At 42.5% G+C, this 20,790-nt stretch overlaps 1 protein-coding gene across 5 annotated transcripts in view; it reads right to left on the bottom strand.

Annotated features, from left to right (window-relative positions):
- PCYT1B (phosphate cytidylyltransferase 1, choline, beta) overlaps positions 1–20,790 on the bottom strand; it is a 79,879-nt gene that overhangs the window by 9,270 nt on the left and 49,819 nt on the right. For 4 of the 5 annotated variants that reach the window (XM_006085642.3, XM_006085646.3, XM_006085644.3 and 1 more), the window contains 4 exons: positions 19,432–19,583; positions 17,015–17,093; positions 11,100–11,242; positions 7,445–7,633 (listed from right to left, as the gene is read on the bottom strand). In XM_006085642.3, the coding sequence (XP_006085704.1) occupies positions 7,445–7,633; positions 11,100–11,242; positions 17,015–17,093; positions 19,432–19,583 (563 nt within the window). The remainder of the gene's footprint in view (positions 1–7,444; positions 7,634–11,099; positions 11,243–17,014; positions 17,094–19,431; positions 19,584–20,790) is intronic. The other variant, XM_006085645.3, reaches the window with a different exon arrangement.

Raw genomic sequence — 20,790 nt, forward strand, 5'->3', positions numbered from 1 at the left:
GGCTGTGGGAGGTTGGCAGTGGGAGCACGCTGACCACCAGGGGGCAGCTCCTGCATCGAGCATCTGTCCCCTGGTGGTCAGTGTGCATCATAGCGACTGGTTGACCAGTCGTTCAGTTGACTGGTCATAATGGTTGCTTAGGCTTTTATATATATAGATTATAGCAACATTTGTGGCAGCTGAATGTCACAGGCATTTTAGTCTCCTTTTATTCTTTATTTTCAAATAGTTCTGTAATGAACACATATTTTATCATCATAAAAAAAGCAATAACTGTAAGGAGAGATAGAAAAGACAGAGGCAAGATTAGGCTGAAGGGCAATGCTATAATGACATGAGAAAATGTTAAGACCTCAGGTACATCATCAGTTCCCCCTACACTGATTTTCCTTTTATTTTTATATATTTTTATTGATTTCAGAGAGGAAGGGAGAGGGAGAGAGAGATAGAAACATTAATGATGAGAGTCATTAATTGACTGCCAACACGCCTCCTACTGGGGATCGAGCCTACAACCCGGGTATGTGACCTGACTGGAATCAAACCTGGGACCATTCAGTCCACAGGCCGATGCTCTATCCACTGAGCCAAACCAGCTAGGGCTAGCCCATTACTTTTTAGAATCTCAAATCTCCTCTAGCAGATATAATAGAGATGCTTGATGATCGCTAAGATCCTTTCCAGATGTAAAATTCCACAATTCTACAAATACACCAATTATTCACCTTCCATTAAAGGTACTGGTAACTCCACCAAAAGACCCAACTCCTCTCAAAATTAAACAAAAAAAATGCTATATGCCCATTTATAAGACAAAAATCAAACACCAAAAGGAGAGGGTGGCCTATTATTAACAGCAACATTTAAAAAAAATCCTTGAACTTCTAGCATGCACTTTAAAATATGTGTTTTTATTACTGTAATCTTTAAGTGTATTTTTAGTGGCAGCCATTAGCCCTCCTGCTGTTAATGGATTATCAGCATTTCCATTAGAAGCCCACTTTCTAAGGAAATCTATGACTTGTCTATTACGGTTTGACTTAAGCTCATAACTGAGAATATTCTGCCTAAGGGGATGAAATCACTTGAATCCTTAATGATAAACAATGGTGTCGCACTTCATAAAATGTGATATCCTTGCAAAAGAACTCTGGGTCTCGATTTGCAAGCTCTCTGATCTGTTACTGGTGCCTTTTGAAGGGTGGTTCCCCTACAAAGAAGCTGAACTGAATCAGGTCAGGAGACAGTTTGTAATGAGCTTCCTGGGAAGAAAAGCACTTTAGAAATATAACAAATAATGAAGACCTGGCATGAAATTTTCAAAGAGAAAAGGTATTTTAATTCAGTCTTTTACTGTATCAAGAGGTTTCCATTTATAAAGATTTCTCCCAAGAAAATAATACCATTTATAGTCCTGTCCATATGAAAGTATTTTTCCCCTCCTACAAAGTTTTCCCTTTTAAGAAGTTCTTAACACCCACCGAGGCACTAAATGTCATCACAGATGTCTTTAAAGATTTCAGTATTTCAGATATATTCTGACATATCTGCCCAAAAAGAAGCAAAAAATATCCTGGTTATCCTATCTGGTTTGGACCTCTGGGAAGCAACAGAACTCAAGGAGAGAGTTTCAGTTGTGGATAAACAACTAAGGCTTACAGTATCTGATACCTGCCTGCCAGGCACTGTCAAAGGGCTGTATGTATAAAACAACTTATTCCTGCCTGGCCTGTGTGGCTCAGTGGTTAAGCGTCGACCTGTGAACCAGGAAGTCATGGTTCAATTCCCAGTCAGGGCACACGCCAGGGTTGCACATGCCCGGGTTGCGGGCTTGATCCCCAGTGTGGGGCGTGCAGGAGGCAGCCAATCAGTGATTCTCATCATTGATGTTTCTCTCTCTCTCTCTCTCTCTCTCTCTCTCTCTCTCTCTCTCTCTCCCTCTCCCTTCCTCTCTGAAATCAATAAAAATATTTTTTAAAAATAATTTCATCCTCCCAACACCCCTGGTAGGTGACTGAGAGGCAAAGGAACTTACTCAAGGCTACCCAGCCAGGAAGTGAGCCCCTTGTCATGATCAGTGCTATGTAATCAGCCACTTACATAGTAAGAAGCTTCCCATGATTATTCATGTTTTACTTATGCATTTGTTGGAAGACAATTTTGAAAACCACTGTCAAAAAGACTCAAATGGGGTATCTAATTCAAATCCACAAACTAAAATGTATATTTCTTTTCTGAAGATAAAAACAGTCTTAAAAATTAGTAGTGCCATTAGAATGCCTATTATAAAAATATTAAAAATCAAGTACTAGTGAGGATAGAGGGAAATTAGAACCCTGTGTATTATGGTGAGAATGTAAAATGGTGCAGCCACTGTGGAAAACAGCATGGCAGTTCCTAAAACAAAACAAAACAAAAACAACAACACAAAAACCTAGAATTACCATATGATATAGCAATTACACTTAATTGAAAGCAGGGACTTAAGCAGATATTTGTATATCCATGTGTATATCAGTACTATTCACAATAGCCAAAAGGTGGACACAATTCAGAAGTCTATCAATGAATGGATAAACAAAAATGTGGTAGATACAAATAATATCCCATTATATATGTCTATACACACACCACACACACACACACACACACACACACACATGGATTTGTTTTTTGGTTTTGTTTTTGTTTTGCTAGCATGGTATATTTTCATGATAGAAGTTGAAAAGAAACATTTTGTTTATTACAAAGTATTATGGAGGGTTTTCCTGACATGAAAAGTCTGAAAATTGAGCATTCATTCTCTCAACAAATATTTCCTGATAGCACACTATGTATGGTTCAGGTATTAATCTCAGTCTTAAGGATACAGGAGTAAACAATAGAGAAAAAAGTCTATGCTCACATTTATTTTTTTAATTGAAGCATAATTGACATATTTTAGTTTCGGGTGTATAACATGATTCAATATTTGTATATATTGTGAAATGATCACCACAATAAGACTAGTTAACATCCATCACCACACATAGTTACACAATTTTGTGATGAGAGCTTTTATGATCTACTCTCTTAGCAACTTTTAAGTATGCAGTACAGTATTACATACAGTCACCATGCTGTACATTGCATCCCCAAGGCTTACTTATTTTATAAGTGGAAATTTGTACCTTTGATTCCCTTCACTCATTTTACCCACCCCTCCACCCCCTGCATCTAGCAACCACCAATGGACCTCCCATCATATAAATCTGTTTTAAAACACAACGTCAGCCTTTTCTTTTTTTAAAGGTAATCTCATATGTCAGATGGCAAAGGCCTGTTTGGTTGGCCGACTGATTAAATTGAGGCAGAGGGAGTTTGTGGTCCAGGATGAACTAGAAATTTGCACTTGGCTTAAGGTCATTGTCTCCTGGTGCTCCAAGGAAAGGGTCTACATTCACATGGTAAAATAGAATAGACCCACTTTCACTTCAAACCAGAAATGATTCTCTGTGTTCAGTCAATGAAGAAATATAGTGGCAGATCATTCAAAATAACACATGTTTTTTAAAAAAACAGCACATGTGGTTGGGGCGCTAATGTTTAAATAGAATGTGTCTGCTCTGGATTCAGATACTTCAAACAAAAAACAGCTTTCACTAGGAAGGCCCTACAGCAAAACCTAACTGTGAAAGCTGATTCAGCCTACCTCAGTCCTGGCTGCTTGCCACTTAATACCTCAGAAGTGAATGGTGTTGCCTCCACCATGGCAACAAAGCTTCAAAATTTAACTTCTTTAAAGCCCCTCCCTTGATAGTGTCTTTCAAAGAGACACCCCCTCGCTTTGTCGCTCTGCTTGGGTTACAGGCTGTCTTTTGAGAATGTCAAGAGGTTACAAGAATCGGTCACATACAGTCATGTATCACTTAACGACAAGGATGCATTCTGAGAAATGTCATAGGCAATTTCATCATTGTGTAGATATCATAGAGTGCACTTACACAAACCTAGATGGTGTAGCCTACTACACCTAGGCCCTATGGGATAGCCCAGGGGTGGGGAACCGTTTTTCTGCCAAGGGCCATTTGGATATTTATAACATCATCTGCAGGCCATACAAAATTGTCAACTTAAAAATGAGCCTGCTCTATTTGGTCAAACATTTAATTAACTCACCCCTAATGCCTTGGCAGGGCCAGGCCAAATGATTTCTCAGGCCTTATACGGCCCACGGGCTGGACATTCCCCACCCCTGGTATAGCCTATTACTCCTAGGCTACAGGCCTGTACAGCATGTTACGACAAAACACCAGAGTAAATCGAGTTCAAGAGGAAATAATGTAATCAAGAGACCCAGTAGACATGAGATGTATGAAGCTGCTGCTGGTGTAACACAGCATATGTCTATAACAAATTTTATAAATAGAACAACTATAAACTACTGACAAAAATATAGTATAGCAAATATATAAACCAGTAACATAGTCCTGTCAAGTATGATGTACTGTACTTAATTGTATGTGCTATGCTTTAATGGGACTGGCAGCACCGTAGGTTTGTTTATACTAGCATTGCCACAAAATCATGAGTAGTGTGTTATACTACAACTAGAAGCCTGGTACACAAATTCGTGCATAGGTGAGGTCCCTCAGCCTGGCCAGTGATCGGGGCCAATCTGGGCCATCTCACCCAGTCCCAATGGGGTCCAATTGGGGCCTGCTGGCTCGGGGGAGGGACTGTGAGAGGTTGGCTGGCCTCAGGAGGTTGGCCGTAAGAGCACACTGACCACCAGGGGCAGCTCCTGCATTGAGCATATGCCCCCCTGGTGGTCAGTGCATGTCATTGTGACTGGTCGTTCGGTTGTTTGGTCGCTTAGGTTTTTATATATATAGATGGCTATGACATCACTAGGTGATAGGAATTTTTCAGCTCCATTATAATCTTATGAGACCAACATCATATATGTGGTCCAACTTTGACTGAAACATCTTTATGTGGTGCATGACTATACTTAAATAAATAGGGTGGTAGGTGATGAGATTGAAAAATGATATCTTTGGCTCTGATAATCCACCAATGAGACTGAATAAATGGGAATAGATAGTCTATTCTAGTGATTGAGAAGCTGATTGCTTGCTCAAATCCTCAAATGCAATTGGGGTAGCCATCTGCCAAGATGGCCCCACCACCTCCTGGTATTCATATTCTTGTGATTGTCCTCCCCAAATATACCAGGATTAGTCTGTGAGGGCCAATCAAACCATGTCTGCCTGCTAAATTTGATCCATCAAAGATCAAGTTGGAACCAAGCTTTGTATCCAGAACTATATCTATTTGTATATATTGATCATATAGAGTAATATAGATCGATGTAGATATGGAAGATTTGAGCCATGCCATATCCTTTGCAAATTCCAGAAGGCTCTATGAATTTTGTAACTTAAATCCTTCTATTTTCTGCCTTTTCAAGTTTGGGTTATTTGTATCAGTACTGTATTTTCAGATAATGCGGGTCCTCTATTTTAAGAAATGAATTCCAGTCCTAAATTCACAAATAAAGAATTATTATAGTAATAGCATATTCATGAAAAGCAAATTACTTATCTTGGCGTTTAACATCCTTGTAACTATTCCTGTACTTTTAATGTCAACAGAAAAAAAGTAATGTCTAAGTCTGGCTGATACAGTAAATTAATGTTAATAACAGTTTTGACACTAATAGCAAGTGTTAAAAAGAAAAACCTCCCGTCTCTAAGCTGGGTTTCATTTCTTAAAAATCACCTCAGCTCGCTGTCACCAGACCCCCTGCCCCAGAACAATTCCAGCTACTATTCACCTTCATTGGGAGCCTGAAACGACTAGGGTCTACACAGTTTCTATGAAATGATATTCCTTCCCTGCCTTTGCTCACTCCATATGGAGAAAACACCCACCCCCTTGAGTTACAACATCAGAGTTTCTCAGCAGACACATTTCTGAGTCCCTATAAGCATATGAATACCTACATGGTTTCATTAACAAACCACTAGCTGTTTCTTCAGCATTTGAAGATTAGTTGTGAAACTGAGAACCATTAAATTACACACCAGATTAATGGGGAACTTCAGACTTTATGTTATAGAGACCACGAACACCATAGAAGAGGGTCTGCACATTGTCCTCATGTTGGTCCCCAGTACTGTGCACACACAAGGACATTCATACTGTCCCATGAATTCAACTGACCTGAGCGAAAATGTTAACATGCCCGAGGGAGAAGGAAAAGGAACCCGGCCCCTGGCTCCTCCACTCTTGCCATCTCTTTCTAGCCGTCAACGAGGATTAAAGCAGCCCCTTGCAGACTCAGCCAACAGGACATGGTTGGCCTGCGATATCCCCCCTCTATAATCACTTAGAAACCACTAGGCTTTCAGCAAAGTGTCTCTTCCCATTTCTCAAACGTTGTTCTTTTTCTATTACTAATTGAGTGTTTTACTTTTAGATAATCCTCTAATGAACCAGCTCAAATGAGCAGAGAGGCAGGAGTGACAACCCATCAATAAAATAATTAAAGCGAAGTGGATTTTGTTAGAGACTTCTCATGTCATAATAGGAAATCTAGGCTACTTAAAATCAGGGAAATTAAATGGAATCATTTATTTTTGTTTTAAAAGGAAGTTAGCTGTAAAAGTATCTCTTTCAAAGAACCCTCATTAACTCTGCTGACAATGTTGGTTATTTACTCTGGAAATGCACATACAATAGAAAATACCAAGGGAGTTCAAGGTGGTTTCCAGAATTTTCTTTTCCCTTCTCATATATTTCATTTAGAATTTTCTATAGAATTTAGGCAAGAGACCCTTGACAGTTTCTGTTTTAAGATTCAGATTGTGGCGTCAAAGACTTTTGTGCCAACATATACATGCTATGGAAAAAACAGGACGGGAAAAAAGAAGAAACAGGGAAATCAGGGCATGATGGGTATACACGCAGGGTCAAATCCTACCTCTTCTCTCTCTTCCAACCAATGAAAGAGGAGAGTTTCTGGTAACAAAATCTGACCAAGGCAGCTGTTTCATTTGCACCCTCCTCCCCTGGTAGATCCAAGAGCCAGTTAGCCTTGTCTTACAAGTTCCATAATGCCACTGACTCAGTTCACCTTTATCGTCAAGCTTTGTATCATCTCCCACTGAGAACCTGAGATGAGCTACAGAACCAACCTCTGCAGTAATTACATTCAATGACTACCAAATGGCTTTAAGCTCTGGACAAGAGCTGGCTTTGGGTACTATTGGGTACTATATTGGGTAAAGCAGGAACTAAATAGGGAAGTGACATGAACTTGAAGTCACTCAGGCTGACTGATGCCCAAAGTGGAGACCACATATTGGACTGAGATAAGGGACACCCTTGATAGTTACGTGAAAAAGAAGATACACTGAAAATACCCGTCATCATGGGGCCAAATGAAATAATTACATACCCATGCTCCATCTGGCCCAAACAGTTCTAAGAAGTTGCCAATGAATTCCCTTGACTTCTCTTCCCACTTTTGAATTAGATCATGACTCTTTTCTTCCACTCTGTTAACAAATTCCTTCGATCTTTCCTCCACATTCTTAACCTTTTCTTTCATCTTGTCTACCTGGTTTTGAAAGCGGTATTTCTTCTCCTGGTCAAAAAGTAGAGGAGGGGAAAAATGGATTTATCGGAGAGGGCATGAGAGAGGTCAGTCATTCACATTAATGGTTTTATTTTCTTTCAATTTGAGTTCTTAATCTGAAGAGTCAGGATGTTACTATTTCCCAAGAACTGGATTGATGGGAAGGCACATCTCTTATTAGAAAAGTCACTTGTCACCCTGGCCAGTTTGGTTCAGTGGATAGAGCGTTGGCCTGAAGACTGAAGGGTCCCGGGTTAGATTCCAGTCAAGGGCATGTACCTTGGTTGCAGGCTCCTCCCTGGCCCAGGCCCTGGTGGGGGCACATGCAAGAGGCAACCAATCAATGTGTTTCTCTCACATGGATATTTCTCTCTGTCTTTCCCTCTCTCTAAAAATCAATGGAAAAATATCCTCAGTTGAGGATTGAAAAAAAAGAAAGAAAAAGAAAAGGCATTTATCATTAGTCTTGTTGGATATGTACAAGTGAAGTACAACTGGTTTTAACAGTCTCTTTTTTGTAAATGTCTTAGTTGAATTCGATTATATGAGAATAACCAAAAATATATATATTTGCTCTTTATTATGGGTAGATATTGGGCAAATACACCCCCCGCCCAATTCTGCTGGGACTTAGCCAAAAGGATAAATGTACATAGAATGGCCCCTCAGAGGCTTCCTGAATCTTCTGTTTCACTGAGACATTGTTAAAACCAATATGGGTTGAAAAAGTGGGTCATTTGCTGGGCCTTAGCATCCACGTGTTATGCTAAACTTTTCATTGTAACGGTATTTTCCATGAAGCTAATTGAACTGCATTGCTTTCCTTGGTGGTGAAGAAATCTCTTATCCTGATAGCTTCTTTTGACCGGGGCTTTGTTTTTCTTATAGCTTTTATGCAACAGTGCTAATATCTGTATGCCTGGAAAGCATTGTATGTTAGGCAAGTCACATGGCACCTCTAAGCCTCAGTTTCCTCATCTGTGAAATGGGATCATTATCCCTACCCTAGAGGGTCTCGGCAACAATTAGATAAACTAATGCAAGAATGTGCTTTGGCACAGCCTGGCATTTAGTAAAAGCTCAGTGTGTGTTGTCTGTTTCATTGCTACTAAGTGGCCTAGGCATTTAATCCTGTTACCTGATGACAGTGGTATGAAAACCATGAAAATAACATGAGACAGAGGGTCCTCCCCTCCATGAAATCATCATACATTTTCTCCTAAATAGGTAATAAGCTTTATCATTTTTCTTCACTACACGGGACTGCAGTTCATTTCAGATTTCAGATTTTCTCAAGGCACCTGGACGATTGCAAAACTGGATCAGGATTCCCTGATTTAGACTTTCCAAATTTCACGACAGCCTCAGGGTGGGGTGTGAGCTATATGTGCTGCCACTCAGCTTTTTTTAAAATAAATAAATATATATACTTGCAATATATATATTTTTTCAGGAAGGAAGGGAGAGGAAGAGAGGAACAGAAATATCAGTGATGAGAGAGAATCATTGATTGGCTGCCTCCTGCACACCCCACACTGGGGATCGAGCCCAAAACCTGGTCATGTGCCCTGACCTGGAATCGAACCATGACCTCCTGGTTCATAAGTTGACGCTCAACCACTGAGCCATGTCAGCTGGGCCACTCAGCTATTTTTACTATATGGTTATTATAATGGCTCTCAGGGGCAGCACAGAGCAGTAGAATGAGCACTGGATCGGGAGTCACAAGGCTGGGAGGCTGCTGCACCTCCACCTCTACTTTGCTGAGGGGCCTTGGCCAGGTACCCTCTGAGCTCAGCTTTCCTCATTCCTACATGGAGGGACTTGGACAGGGTGACTGACCCTCGGCAGGTTCCGGCCACCTCTGGGGTCCTGTGACTCATCTACACGCCCCTCCAACACATTTGACTCTCTCTCCAGGCTGCAGCCAGGTTTGTTGTCACAGAAAGGGCATGAGAGCATCCATGCCGACTGCACAGCTCCCTGAGCTCAGGGGCTTAGCCACAGGCCGCTTAAAGAGCGTGAGCGAGAACTTTTGGAAATGGCTCGACATGCTTGGATGGTTGACTGAATTCAGTTTAAAAGATCGGTTTAATGTCTTTAAATAACCGGGGCTTAATTCTCTATGAGACACCAAATAATCGCGTTGACTGAATTCTTTTCAGCCACGTATTCTGGTGCCACTTGAAGCTGACATTTTCCACTTTGTTGCCCGGCTTGCATGAAGCCACAGAGCCTGGACCACCAACACCCCCCTCCCGCCCCCGCCCCCGTCTCGTGGGGACAACTAATAATCCCTGATTTACAATTAATGAGCCCTTCCTCATTGGGAAGGGAGCAGTGACCAATCTGTGTAAGCTGCTGACTAATTATGGCTGCCCGTAATTCTAAGCATCTAGTTTTATAGAAAAATCCCTCTTTGAAAATACAGTATTTTGGGGGGTTGAAATTCTGGATGGATGGGAGTTCTTGTTTTAATCAACTACCTGGGCTCCTGGGAGTCTAGGCAAATACAGTTGTCCAGACTCGCTACCATCACCTCCAGCAACTGGGCTGCCCTCTTTGCTTTTTAACAGTTTGTTTTGCTTGTTTTAAAGATTGTTTTAACAGCTACTCTATGATTAAGCTAACAGCAGCTCTGTGGGAACAATATGGCAGAAATACCCAAGGAAGCCAAAGACTTTAGGCTTTATTTAAGCAGCTGTAATTTCTCTGGACAAGAAAAAACTGTTTTTAAGGTGTCTGGTGAGCATCTGTGAGGTCTTAATAAAATGAAAATTTAAAAATGTTAGAACAAGAAAGCGTTTTCTCTGGGTTTAGCTTTCCATCCCCTCTGCCCTCCTTCCTTCCCTCTGAGCAGAAGAGAACTATTTTTGTTGTTGTTGTTAATCCTCACCCGGGGATATTTTTCCATCGATTTTTAGAGAGAGTGAAGGGAGGGGGAGAGACAGAGAGAGAAACATTGATGTGAGAGAGACACAGCAATTGATTGCCTTCTGCCTGGCCCCCAACCGGGGCTGGGGATCGAGCCTGCAACTGAGGTACATGCCCTTGATCAGAATCGAACCCGGGACCCTTCAGTCCAAGGGCCCACCCTCTATCCTTTGAGCCAAACCGGCTAGGGCCAGAAGAAAACTCTTGCTTTTCATGAGAGCAGATCTCCCAGAAACCGTTGGCCAGGTCTGAGAACTCTAAAGAGGAATATTAAGGGGAGGGGAGGGAAGTGAGGTAGTTCCTTTATAAGATGTGGAGCTCACTACCTGTGTGCCTTGGTTGACTTATGTTACCCCTTTGAACAGTGGTTTCTCCATCTGTAACATGCGGATGATAATACATCCTTGGGTTGTTATGTGGATTGAATGAGACCATAAATGTAAAACACCAAGAACACGGCATGGCATATAGTAAGTGCTCAATAAACGGCGACAGTGGTGTGATTTGGTGGTCTTCAGAGGGCACGAAGTGGCACACTTACATTTATGAAGCTGACATTTAGTTCCTTTGCTGTGTACCCTCTCTGGAGGTTGCGACGGGCATACACATCATAGTCTCGGACAATTCTGGTGATGATATCTGATGTTGAAATGCCTTCCGTTCTCTGCGTTGGAACGAACATTCCTGTTCGGATAGGAAAGGGGAGATGACGAGAAAAAAGTAAGAGGGACTTGGTTGACCCATCTTCTTTAATCCTCCTTTGCAGGGCAAAGTTGCAGCTCCTGCTGTGTCAGGGAGGTTTTCACATCTGGCCAAGCTGACTCTTCCAAGGCTCAGTTCTGCATGCTCCTGTTCTCCCATTAACACTGAGTGTTCATCATCCTGGACCTGGATGCACCATGCACTCACCCAGCTCCTAGCATTTGCTCATGCCCAGCCCTTCCTTTCCGCCTTGAATCCTCCTTCCCTGCTCACATCAGCCACAGCATTCCTCCTCATCCTGCCACATCCAGTGGCCAGGTTATGCCTCTGGGAAGTCTTTACTGACACCCCTGGGCAGAATCCTCAACATTTACGACATGCAATGAGAATGGTGCCCCCTGCGACTGCATAGCGCATCTTCCACTAACAAAAGTATTTTCAATGTCTGTCTTCTTGTAGAAAGAGAACATTCTGAAAGCACAGATTATGCCTTGACTGTCTTTGCATCCCCAGCACCAAGATCAGTGCCCCTGTGTCTAGCACAGCGGTTCTCAACCGGTGGGTCGCGACCCCTTTGGGGGTCGAACAACCCTTTCACAGGGGTCGCCTAAGACCATCGGAAAACACATATGTAATTACATATTGTTTTTGTGATTAATCACTATGCTTTAATTATGTTCAATTTGTAACAATGAAATTGGGGGTCACCACAACATGAGGAACTGTATTAAAGAGTCATGGTATTAGGAAGGTTGAGAACCACTGGTCTAGCACATGGAAGGTGCTCAAGAAATGCAAATTAAATGAGTAAATGAAGAGAGAATAAAACTGAATCAATTAGTCAGATCATGGCAACTCCCCTTCTTCCCCAAGGAAGTCTGTGTCATGTTATACTGAAGGAAAAGAAGAAAGAGTGTTTTATTTTTGTTTTCTCTGATCTAAAAACATGTTTGTGGGGTGCTAGATGATTTTATCTCCCTAAGACTGTTCTACTCTGGATGGTGATATCCCCACTCAAAGGCCCTTTCATTTAGAATACGTGGGACTGAGTAAAAAAAAAAAAGCAGAGGATGCCAAATTACAATAGAACTTCCTTAAAGTCCTCAGATATATATGGGTATACCAATACAGGGCTAAAAAGAGGTCACAAATGTTATCAAAGACAAGAAGCTGGTTTGTGCTTACAGGTGTCAACTGAAATGCTGTGTTGGCAATTGAGATCTTTCTACCTGGTATGATTATGGCTACTCAATCAGAGACATCAGCCATGGGACGGCATGATGGAAAGAGTCTAGGGACCATGATGCTGGCTTTTTGGTTTGTAGATTTGGGCAAGTTTCTCAAGCCTCAGAAGGCAAGTTACTTAACCTCAGTCTCCAAAGCTGAGAAATGAGGTGGCTAGATAAGATGACCTTGGGCTCATCCATGCCACTTCCCTCTCCCTCACTCCTTATACCCAATTTCCTTCTAATCACCAATCTACTTCGTAAATATCTCCCCAACTGATGCAATTGTCTCCATTATCCAATTCTAAACCAATCTAATGCCATCTTTTGCAAAGATTACAGCAAGAGCCTCAATACCACTCTTTAGTGATGCCATTTTTTTGGTCCTCTCAGTTAACTCTCCCTATAGCAAGATCGCAGGGCAGTCTTTCAAAATGCAAGTCATATGCCTACCCAACAGCCTTCACTGGCTTTCTACTGTCCTCTGTATTTAATATATTTTTATTGATTTCAGAGAGGAAGGGAGAGGGAGAGATAGAAACATCAATGATGAGAGAGAATCATTGATCGGCTGCCTCCTGTATGCCCCACACTAGGGATCAAGCCTGCAACCTGGGCATGTGCCCTGACCAGGAATCAAACCATGACCTCCTGGTTCATAGGTTGATGCTCAACCACTGAGCCATGCTGGCCAGGCTACTGTCCTCTGTATTTATATTCAAATCCTTAATCTGGCCCTACAGCAGCTTGCGTTATCTCTTCCCTGTGCTTTTCTCCAGTCTCACCTCAGATGCTCTCCACCTCCTTTACTCCCTAAGCCAAGTCCCTGTGATACACAGGGGCAGGGGGTACCATTTTAATTGTAGTCCATGGCACTGGGCAACAGTCTGGCCCTGCCTTGGTCCAGCCACACTGAACTTCAGTGTCCTGAAAGGGCTGGCCCCCTCTCTTTACTCTGCCACAAACACACTCCACCTGGTTAACTCTTGGTCATCCATTGCGTTTCACCTTTAGCGTCACTTCCTCAAGGAAATCTCTCAACCTCTGACTGGATCTTCCTGTTCGTTATTTCCCTACCAAGGTCCAACTAACTGCTCTTCTCCTTCAGTTATTCCAAGGTCTTTATAAAACAACTTGTTCAATAACTGCCTTCCCGACTTGACTATAAGCTACATGGGGAAAGGAACTGCTCGTGTCTCATTCTCTTCTATAGTCTCAGCACCAGGTGACAGTTGAGCACTTATAGGGACATTTGGTGAATGAGTGGCTAGATGAATATTGATCCCTAAATGCCTTTCCAAATCCAGTTTTCTCTGAATCTATCAAGGCGAGGAGGGGTAAATTTTCTAGTCTTCTGGCCCCTCCCAGGGTGTCCCTTCGGAGCTTTCTTTGAAGATCATCTGCATATTGGCAGTATGAGCATCAGGATGGCACTGCTGATGTTAAAGACAACACATCCGGTTTCTAATATTCTGTAGCTCAGAAGACAGAGTTGGGGTTCCCACTAGATCAAAAACGTCCTTTATCTCCTTCTAAAAAGGAGGACTCCAGAAAACCAAATGGAAGGCAGAGGATGCAAACATCTAAATGCGTGGGTATAAACAACTCTCAAGTGACCCAGCTGTGCAGGGTGCTTTGGTGGGTGGGGAAACTCTGAGCTGTCCCAAAGCAGGAAAGGGGGGACCTGAAATAACACCTTGGTGGGAGCAGCAGGGAGCCTTCTGGTGAGAAAGAAGTATGTGCCACCTTTCAGCAGACAGCTATTTCACTCTACCCCTGCCTGCTGAAATGTTAAGAGGATTCTCTGGCTATTCATGGACTTTAACAGATCACTTCGACACTGGTGACATGAGCTCACTCTTTCTTTGAAGCCACAGGGTGAGGCCTCTGTGGCTGAGTAACTAAAAGTTGGCTTTGGGGAGAGATTTGCTTTGTCTGGTTGGGAGGTAGGTCTCTGAAAGAAGCCAAGCCCTCTGCTGCTATAATGAGGCACCCGGCTTCCTCCACATCCTAATTATTGCTCTGCTAAAAATATTCAGTAATGAGTATGATCAGAGAACCTTTTTTATCATGCTTTTCAGAATTGCAGCATTTGGTTATGGAGCTATTTTAAGAAGCAGCAAAGCACATGTTAATGAAGGGAACTTTCAACAGTAGTAGGCAATATTAGAATGATGATGATGTGGACCTTACAGTCTACTTCATTTAAGCCCCATCTTTTAATCCAGCTTTGCAGCAGGATTTTGACACGTAGCTCTGATAAGCAGAGTAGAGTACTGTAAACTTTAATTCATGCCCTTGATACCTCTGGCTTCATTTAACGTGATTTCTGACATGCAAAGTATACCTCAAGTATAAAAGCCAAATGTGGAGGCTTAGGCCATTTCTGAGCATCTTTCTCCCACAATGAATACGCTGGCCTCCTCTACGTGGACCCTAAACAGATCTCTGCTGTGGGTCTTCATTGGTGAGGACTCAACAGAGCAGATCAGTGGATCACAAGAATGGGTCCCTGTGCATATGAAAAGTCACATATAGGCTTATGCCTGTGCTCCCAGGGCAAGTAAAATACCATCTGACTATTCAATTTGGAGATGAGAATTGTGGTGAATTAAACATGAGCACAGTTCTCATCCCCTGAAATCTGGGCTGGCCTTAGTGACTTGCTTATAACAAACTGACTGTAGTATCAATCAGCAGTCGCCAACTGGTGGTCCGTGGACCACTGGTGGTCCGTGAGGTCCAAAAGGTTGGTGACCGCTGGTATAAATGACACCAGGTGACTTCCAGGGCTAGGGCAGAAAAAGTTGGCGGCTTCTATCAAGATGGCAAGCCCTCCGGATGCCTCCTCTTAGGACGCACACTCTTAGAACCCAGCCACCATGCTCTGAGAAGCCCATACGACCCAGAAGGGCCATGTGTAGGTGCTCCAAGGTCAAGCCCAACTGAACTCCCTGTGGGCAGCCAGCACCTGTTGCCAGCAACAGTTGGGCCTTTAGATAACTGCAGCCCCAGCCAACATCTGACAACAGTCGTTTGAGACACCCAGCCAAACCCTCCGCTCTTTTAAGTCACTAAACTGGGGGGGGGGGTAATTTCTAATGCAGCAATACGGTGCTGAATAGCATAGAGTTAGAAAAACGTTGGAGCTGTTCCTACACCTAAACAGCTAGAGTTGAGGTTTGACTCCCTAAAATCAGGAAAGCAACTTTTCTTAGCTCACTAGCGTCATCCACTCAGAAGGAAAACCACCACTGAGTGCTTGTCCCTACTCTGGACAGTAGCTGAGGAACTGTCACCCTGGGATATGTTGGTTCCATTAATCCTGGGGGTGATCCGGGGTGAACCAGAATCCCAGGTCTGGATTCTCGATACTCTAGGTGAGATCTATAGACCTACAGCTTCTAACAACCTGGGGGCTCATTGGAAATGGGGATCTTGGGTCCCACCAGGCCCATTGAATCCAAACCTGCACTTTGAAAGGACCCTGCAGGGATCTGTAGGCACATTCCCAGTTGACAAGCAAGGGTCTCTATTGGGTCCTTCAGAGCAGTGTTAGAAAAGGAGCAACTGGCTCACAACTCAGATCTTACAAAGACTTAAACTGATGTAACTGATGCCCCAGTCAGTTCCTCCCCCTCCCAGACATGTTCCACAGCACCCTTGCAAGTCCGACGTGTATGGGGTTTCCTTTCTTAGAACTTACAAACAAGATCAGGATTTGAAAACATCAGGCCTCCCATTCTTAACTAATGCTTTTATAATTATTCAAAGTGTGTGTATACAACTTTTTTGAGACATCCTATATTTTACTGGAATCTACAAAAACTTATCCATGCTTTCTGTCCTCTGCATGTGGTACTCTGAGGATATTATTGTCATGTGACAAGATGATATACGGCAGGACTGGACGTGGCAGACAATGAGTCCAGATTGTTAATTAGCCAGTTATCTGTCATCTTCTGGAAGGAACTTTCTTGGGAGTGTAAAATAATTTCATTGTGAGGACTTCATTGTGAATGAGGAAAATGATTGCCCTTTAAACCACAGGGTCCTGTGAGTTTGGTCTGATGAAGCCTTAAACCAGAAGTTGAGTACTTTGGGGCTCAGGTTAATCCAGGGGTGGGCAAACTTTTTGACTCGAGGGCCACAATGGGTTCTTAAACTGGACCGGAGGGCCGGAACAAAAGCATGGATGGAGTGTTTGTGTGAACTAATATAAATTCAAAGTAAACATCATTACATAAAAGGGTACGGTCTTTTTTTTTTTTTTTTTTTTTAGTTTTATTCATTTCAAACGGGCCGGATCCGGCTCGCGGGCCGTAGTTTGCCCACGGCTGGGTTAATCCCTATATAAATACCTAATTGGGGTCTGCACCATTTAGCACATGTGAACAGAGGCTTGAAAAGGCTACTTGGGAGACCTCTGAAATTCCAACTGGTATGTCAATACTGGAGACCTAGGGCAGATGCCGCACTAAACCTGATTATTGTGCCACAGTAGACAGGGGAGCCCAGAACTCCTCACCTGCTTCCTTTATGTGCTTGTAAACATCATCTGAGCCAGCAGATGAGTACGGAATGTCATCATGGGCCACAAAGTCAATCTGTTAGAGAGAGAAGAGTGATGTCACCACTGGGATGGATGTGCATGTCTGCAATTTGAAAATGCCTTTTTGAAATAAAGCAGCTGGAATAAAGCAGTTGAAATAAGCAGTTTATAATGTGGCTTGGAATCCTGGACTGAAAGGTATTTCCAACCGTCTCCATGTCTGTGAGAGAATGGGAACTAGATTGGTTTCTCTCCTTTGCTGGTCCCCCTTTCTCCTACCGCTGACAGTAGGTTTTCTTGGCCTCTTGTTTTTCTGCCTCTAAACTTTGTCCTTTAGAGAATTCATTCATTCTTCACACTTGAGTCCCTGCTGCTATGATGAGGAACCCAAGTCTCCATTTCCTGTCCCATTGATGGCAATAGGCACTCACACTTAAGTGCCATCTTATACGGTATTATGGAAATGAATTTAGTCTGATGAATGAATTTTATCTCTTTTCTCATTTGATTTTTCATAACCACCTTGTGAGGTAAGTAGGGCGCATATTATTATTTCAGTTGGGACATAACGCTGCTGAATCTGGAAAATTTATCAGATTTGCCCAAAGTCACTCTTTTCTCTTTTACTACCCCTCGCTGTCTCTTTAAAACCCATCTACCTGGAATTTCATTCATCCTGAAAACTGGTGCCCCCTTCTAAGGGCACCTCCATTTTTCCAGTTCACCTAGGCCCCAAACACCTTCAGAAGTGGCCTCACTTCCTCTCTGTTGCTACTACACTAATCCAGGGCCGGGTCACCTGATTATTGATATCAATTTGTACCTGACTTTCCTCACTACAGGCTCCTGTCCAAGTCATTCCTCTGTCACCTGGGGGATCTTCCTTAAACAGAATTTTCTCTGTCTCATCCTTGTGCCTGCTGACTTCACTAGTTCTGTTTCCTCCTACATCAAGTAAAACCTCCTTACCTATCTTTCAAAGCCCTTTATAACACACCTACAGTCCACCTTGATAGGTAGTTTGGAATAGCAGTTTAATTTGCATGGATGTGATTCTTGCCCTACCACTTACTAGCTATATAACTTATAAATTGGTGGTAAAGATTAAATCAGGATTTCTCAAACTCGGTACCAGTGACATTTTGACCTAATCATTCTTTTAGTGGGGTGTCTGTCCTGTGCACTGTAGGATGCTTAGTAGCACCCGACCATGTACCCACTAGATGCCAGTAGTACCCCTCTTGTTTAAGTGTTTAAAAATAATAACTGGCACACAGTACTCAATGTTAGTTATTCTTCTTCTTAGTACTCAAACTTAGTTCCTCCTCCTGTCCAATATATAATAATAACAATAACAACAACAACAACAACTTCTCAGGGTAGCCATGAAATTGAATACAATTTGTGTAAGAGCAAAGGACTTAGCACAGGGCTGGACACATAGTGAATATTCAGGAAGTGGCAGCCATCATCACCATCATGAGTACTTCCATAATGCCTAGCACAAGTTGAATATACAATAGATGCTTAATAAAAATGTGTTAGTGATTGCTGGAAGTAAATTATATTGTAGTTCTTCCTTTTTCTTTTTATTCTTGCTGGGACATTGTCTCCTCTGCTATTACCGATGCACATTTATCAGTGTTCTCTATTCTCTTCTGCATGGTGAATTTAAAAATAGACAAGAAAACTCTTAGAACTGCTTAATCTTATTTTTTTGTGCTGCTTATAAAAGGAAAGAATAGCTCCTAATGTGGGTCTGGTAGGGAGATACAAAGCACATAATTTGATGCAAATCAAACGAATTTTTCATGTTTTCAACTAATACAAATCTTGTATCAGTAGGAGTCTCAGGGTCACAAAATCATAGATATAAAGTTCTTTCCCTAACGGCTGACCCCTGCCCTTCTGGATAAGATGTGTGTTCATTTGTTCCATGAAAAATGCTGCCTGTGAATCTATAAGCACAAATAATGACAGTGGTGATGGTGACGATAATGACATTTTTGGAGCTCTTGCTATGAGCCAGCCACTGTTCCAAGGGTTTCACTTAGATGAGCTCATTAGATCCTCAAAACAGCCCCAGGAGGAAAGCACTAATATCATCCCATTTTACAGTTTAGGTGAGTTCAATATTTTGCTCAAGGTTAGGAAGGGATAGAGGCTGGAGTTGGACCTGTTGGGGGTCTAGCTCCAGAGCCCACACTGAAGAAGTGAGAGGCTATCAGTCCCCAGGATCGGGCAGGAGAGAGGGGCTCCATCAAGTGACACCAAATGGAAGTTCCTGAAGTCCCCTCTTTTAGGAATTGGTAGAGTCTTTGGGCTTTCTGGGTATTGGCTGCAGAGCCAGGTGCCTTAATTCTGCTACTTAGAGAACAGGGGAGAGTAAGTACCTTGTGTTTTTCCAAAAACTCTGGTGTGAGTGTCCATGGAGCATCTCTGATGACTTCATCCACATAGCGACAGTGTCTGAGAGCCTCGTATCGCTCTGCTTCATTCATCACGGTAAAACCTTTGAATTTGTGGGTAAGGTCGTCACTGCAAACTGAAACAGGCAAGTGCATTAAATGCTGTTAGCTGGCCTGGGTAACCGAAGCGGTACCTACATGGCTTCTTTAGCAAGACAAAAGGAGCTCAGTCTCGCTAGGTGCTTTGCATAATCGAACTCTGTTTTCTACGGAACAAAGGCTCAGGAAAGGGAAGCAAGCTGAAATGCAGCAGCAATCAGAATTTCATTTCAGTGCTAATTACAACTGCATTCTCCGCGGTGGCTTTTATTAAAATTATTCTCCACACTACTAATGTGACTTTCATTTGCTTTTTATTTCCCTAGCCCATCCTTCAGTGAAAATTACTATTTAGAAATAAAATGATCAAATGGAGAGACAGAGAAGGGAGAGAGAGGAGAGGCATCAAGAGGCCTGAAGTATAGAAGGTTTGAATAATCAGTTCCAATTCCTTTATTAGATCACTGTACATAGTAACCCAAGTGTGACTCACGTGCGTGTACACGTGCCTACGTGCACAGCATACTTCTGTTTTCTGGATTGAGGACCAGTCCTGACACATCCGGCCACACAATCAAGAGGAGGAAGTCATGAAATACCAAGTCTGCTCTAGCAGAGTTCATCCTTCCCACATCTTTATCCTCTCGAGATCTCGGGTTCCTTCTGAACCCTCAAATGGGAATAGTAATAACCTCCACTATCGGCCTTAGAATGGAGTAGTTGGGGATTTACATAAAAGTGCTTCAAAACAAATAGCACAATAAATACTATTCGTTAGCCTATGCAGAATATCTTTTTTGTTGGCAAAGGCAGCTTTCCGGAGCTTTACTACACGTCAGGGGAAAATGTCTTTGTGGGTACAGTCCCTGCTTACCAGTACACCCTAATTAGAGTCTTCCTGCAGTGGTCAGATTACCCTGACTGCTTCTTAAGATGAGCTTTTTTTTTCCTTTAAGGTAATATGAACACACAGTAAATTTACAAGTTTTAAGTGTATGTGACATGTTTTAAAAACAAAAATGTTAGCCCTGGATGGGAGGCTCCGTTGGCTGGAGCATTGTCCCATACACCAAAAGGGTGCACGTTTGATTTCCGGGCAGGACACATACCTAGGTTGCAGGTTTGATCCCTGGTCTGGGCGGGTACAGGAGGCAAGCAATCGATGTTCTCAATCTCTCTCTCTCTCTCTTCCTCTCTCTAAAATCGATAAAACATATCTTGAGTGAGGATTTAAAAAATGCGATC

This window comes from Myotis lucifugus, unplaced genomic scaffold (genome assembly GCF_000147115.1).
Source record: "Myotis lucifugus unplaced genomic scaffold, Myoluc2.0 scaffold_20, whole genome shotgun sequence".
In the NCBI taxonomy this organism is placed as follows: Eukaryota; Metazoa; Chordata; class Mammalia; order Chiroptera; family Vespertilionidae; genus Myotis; species Myotis lucifugus.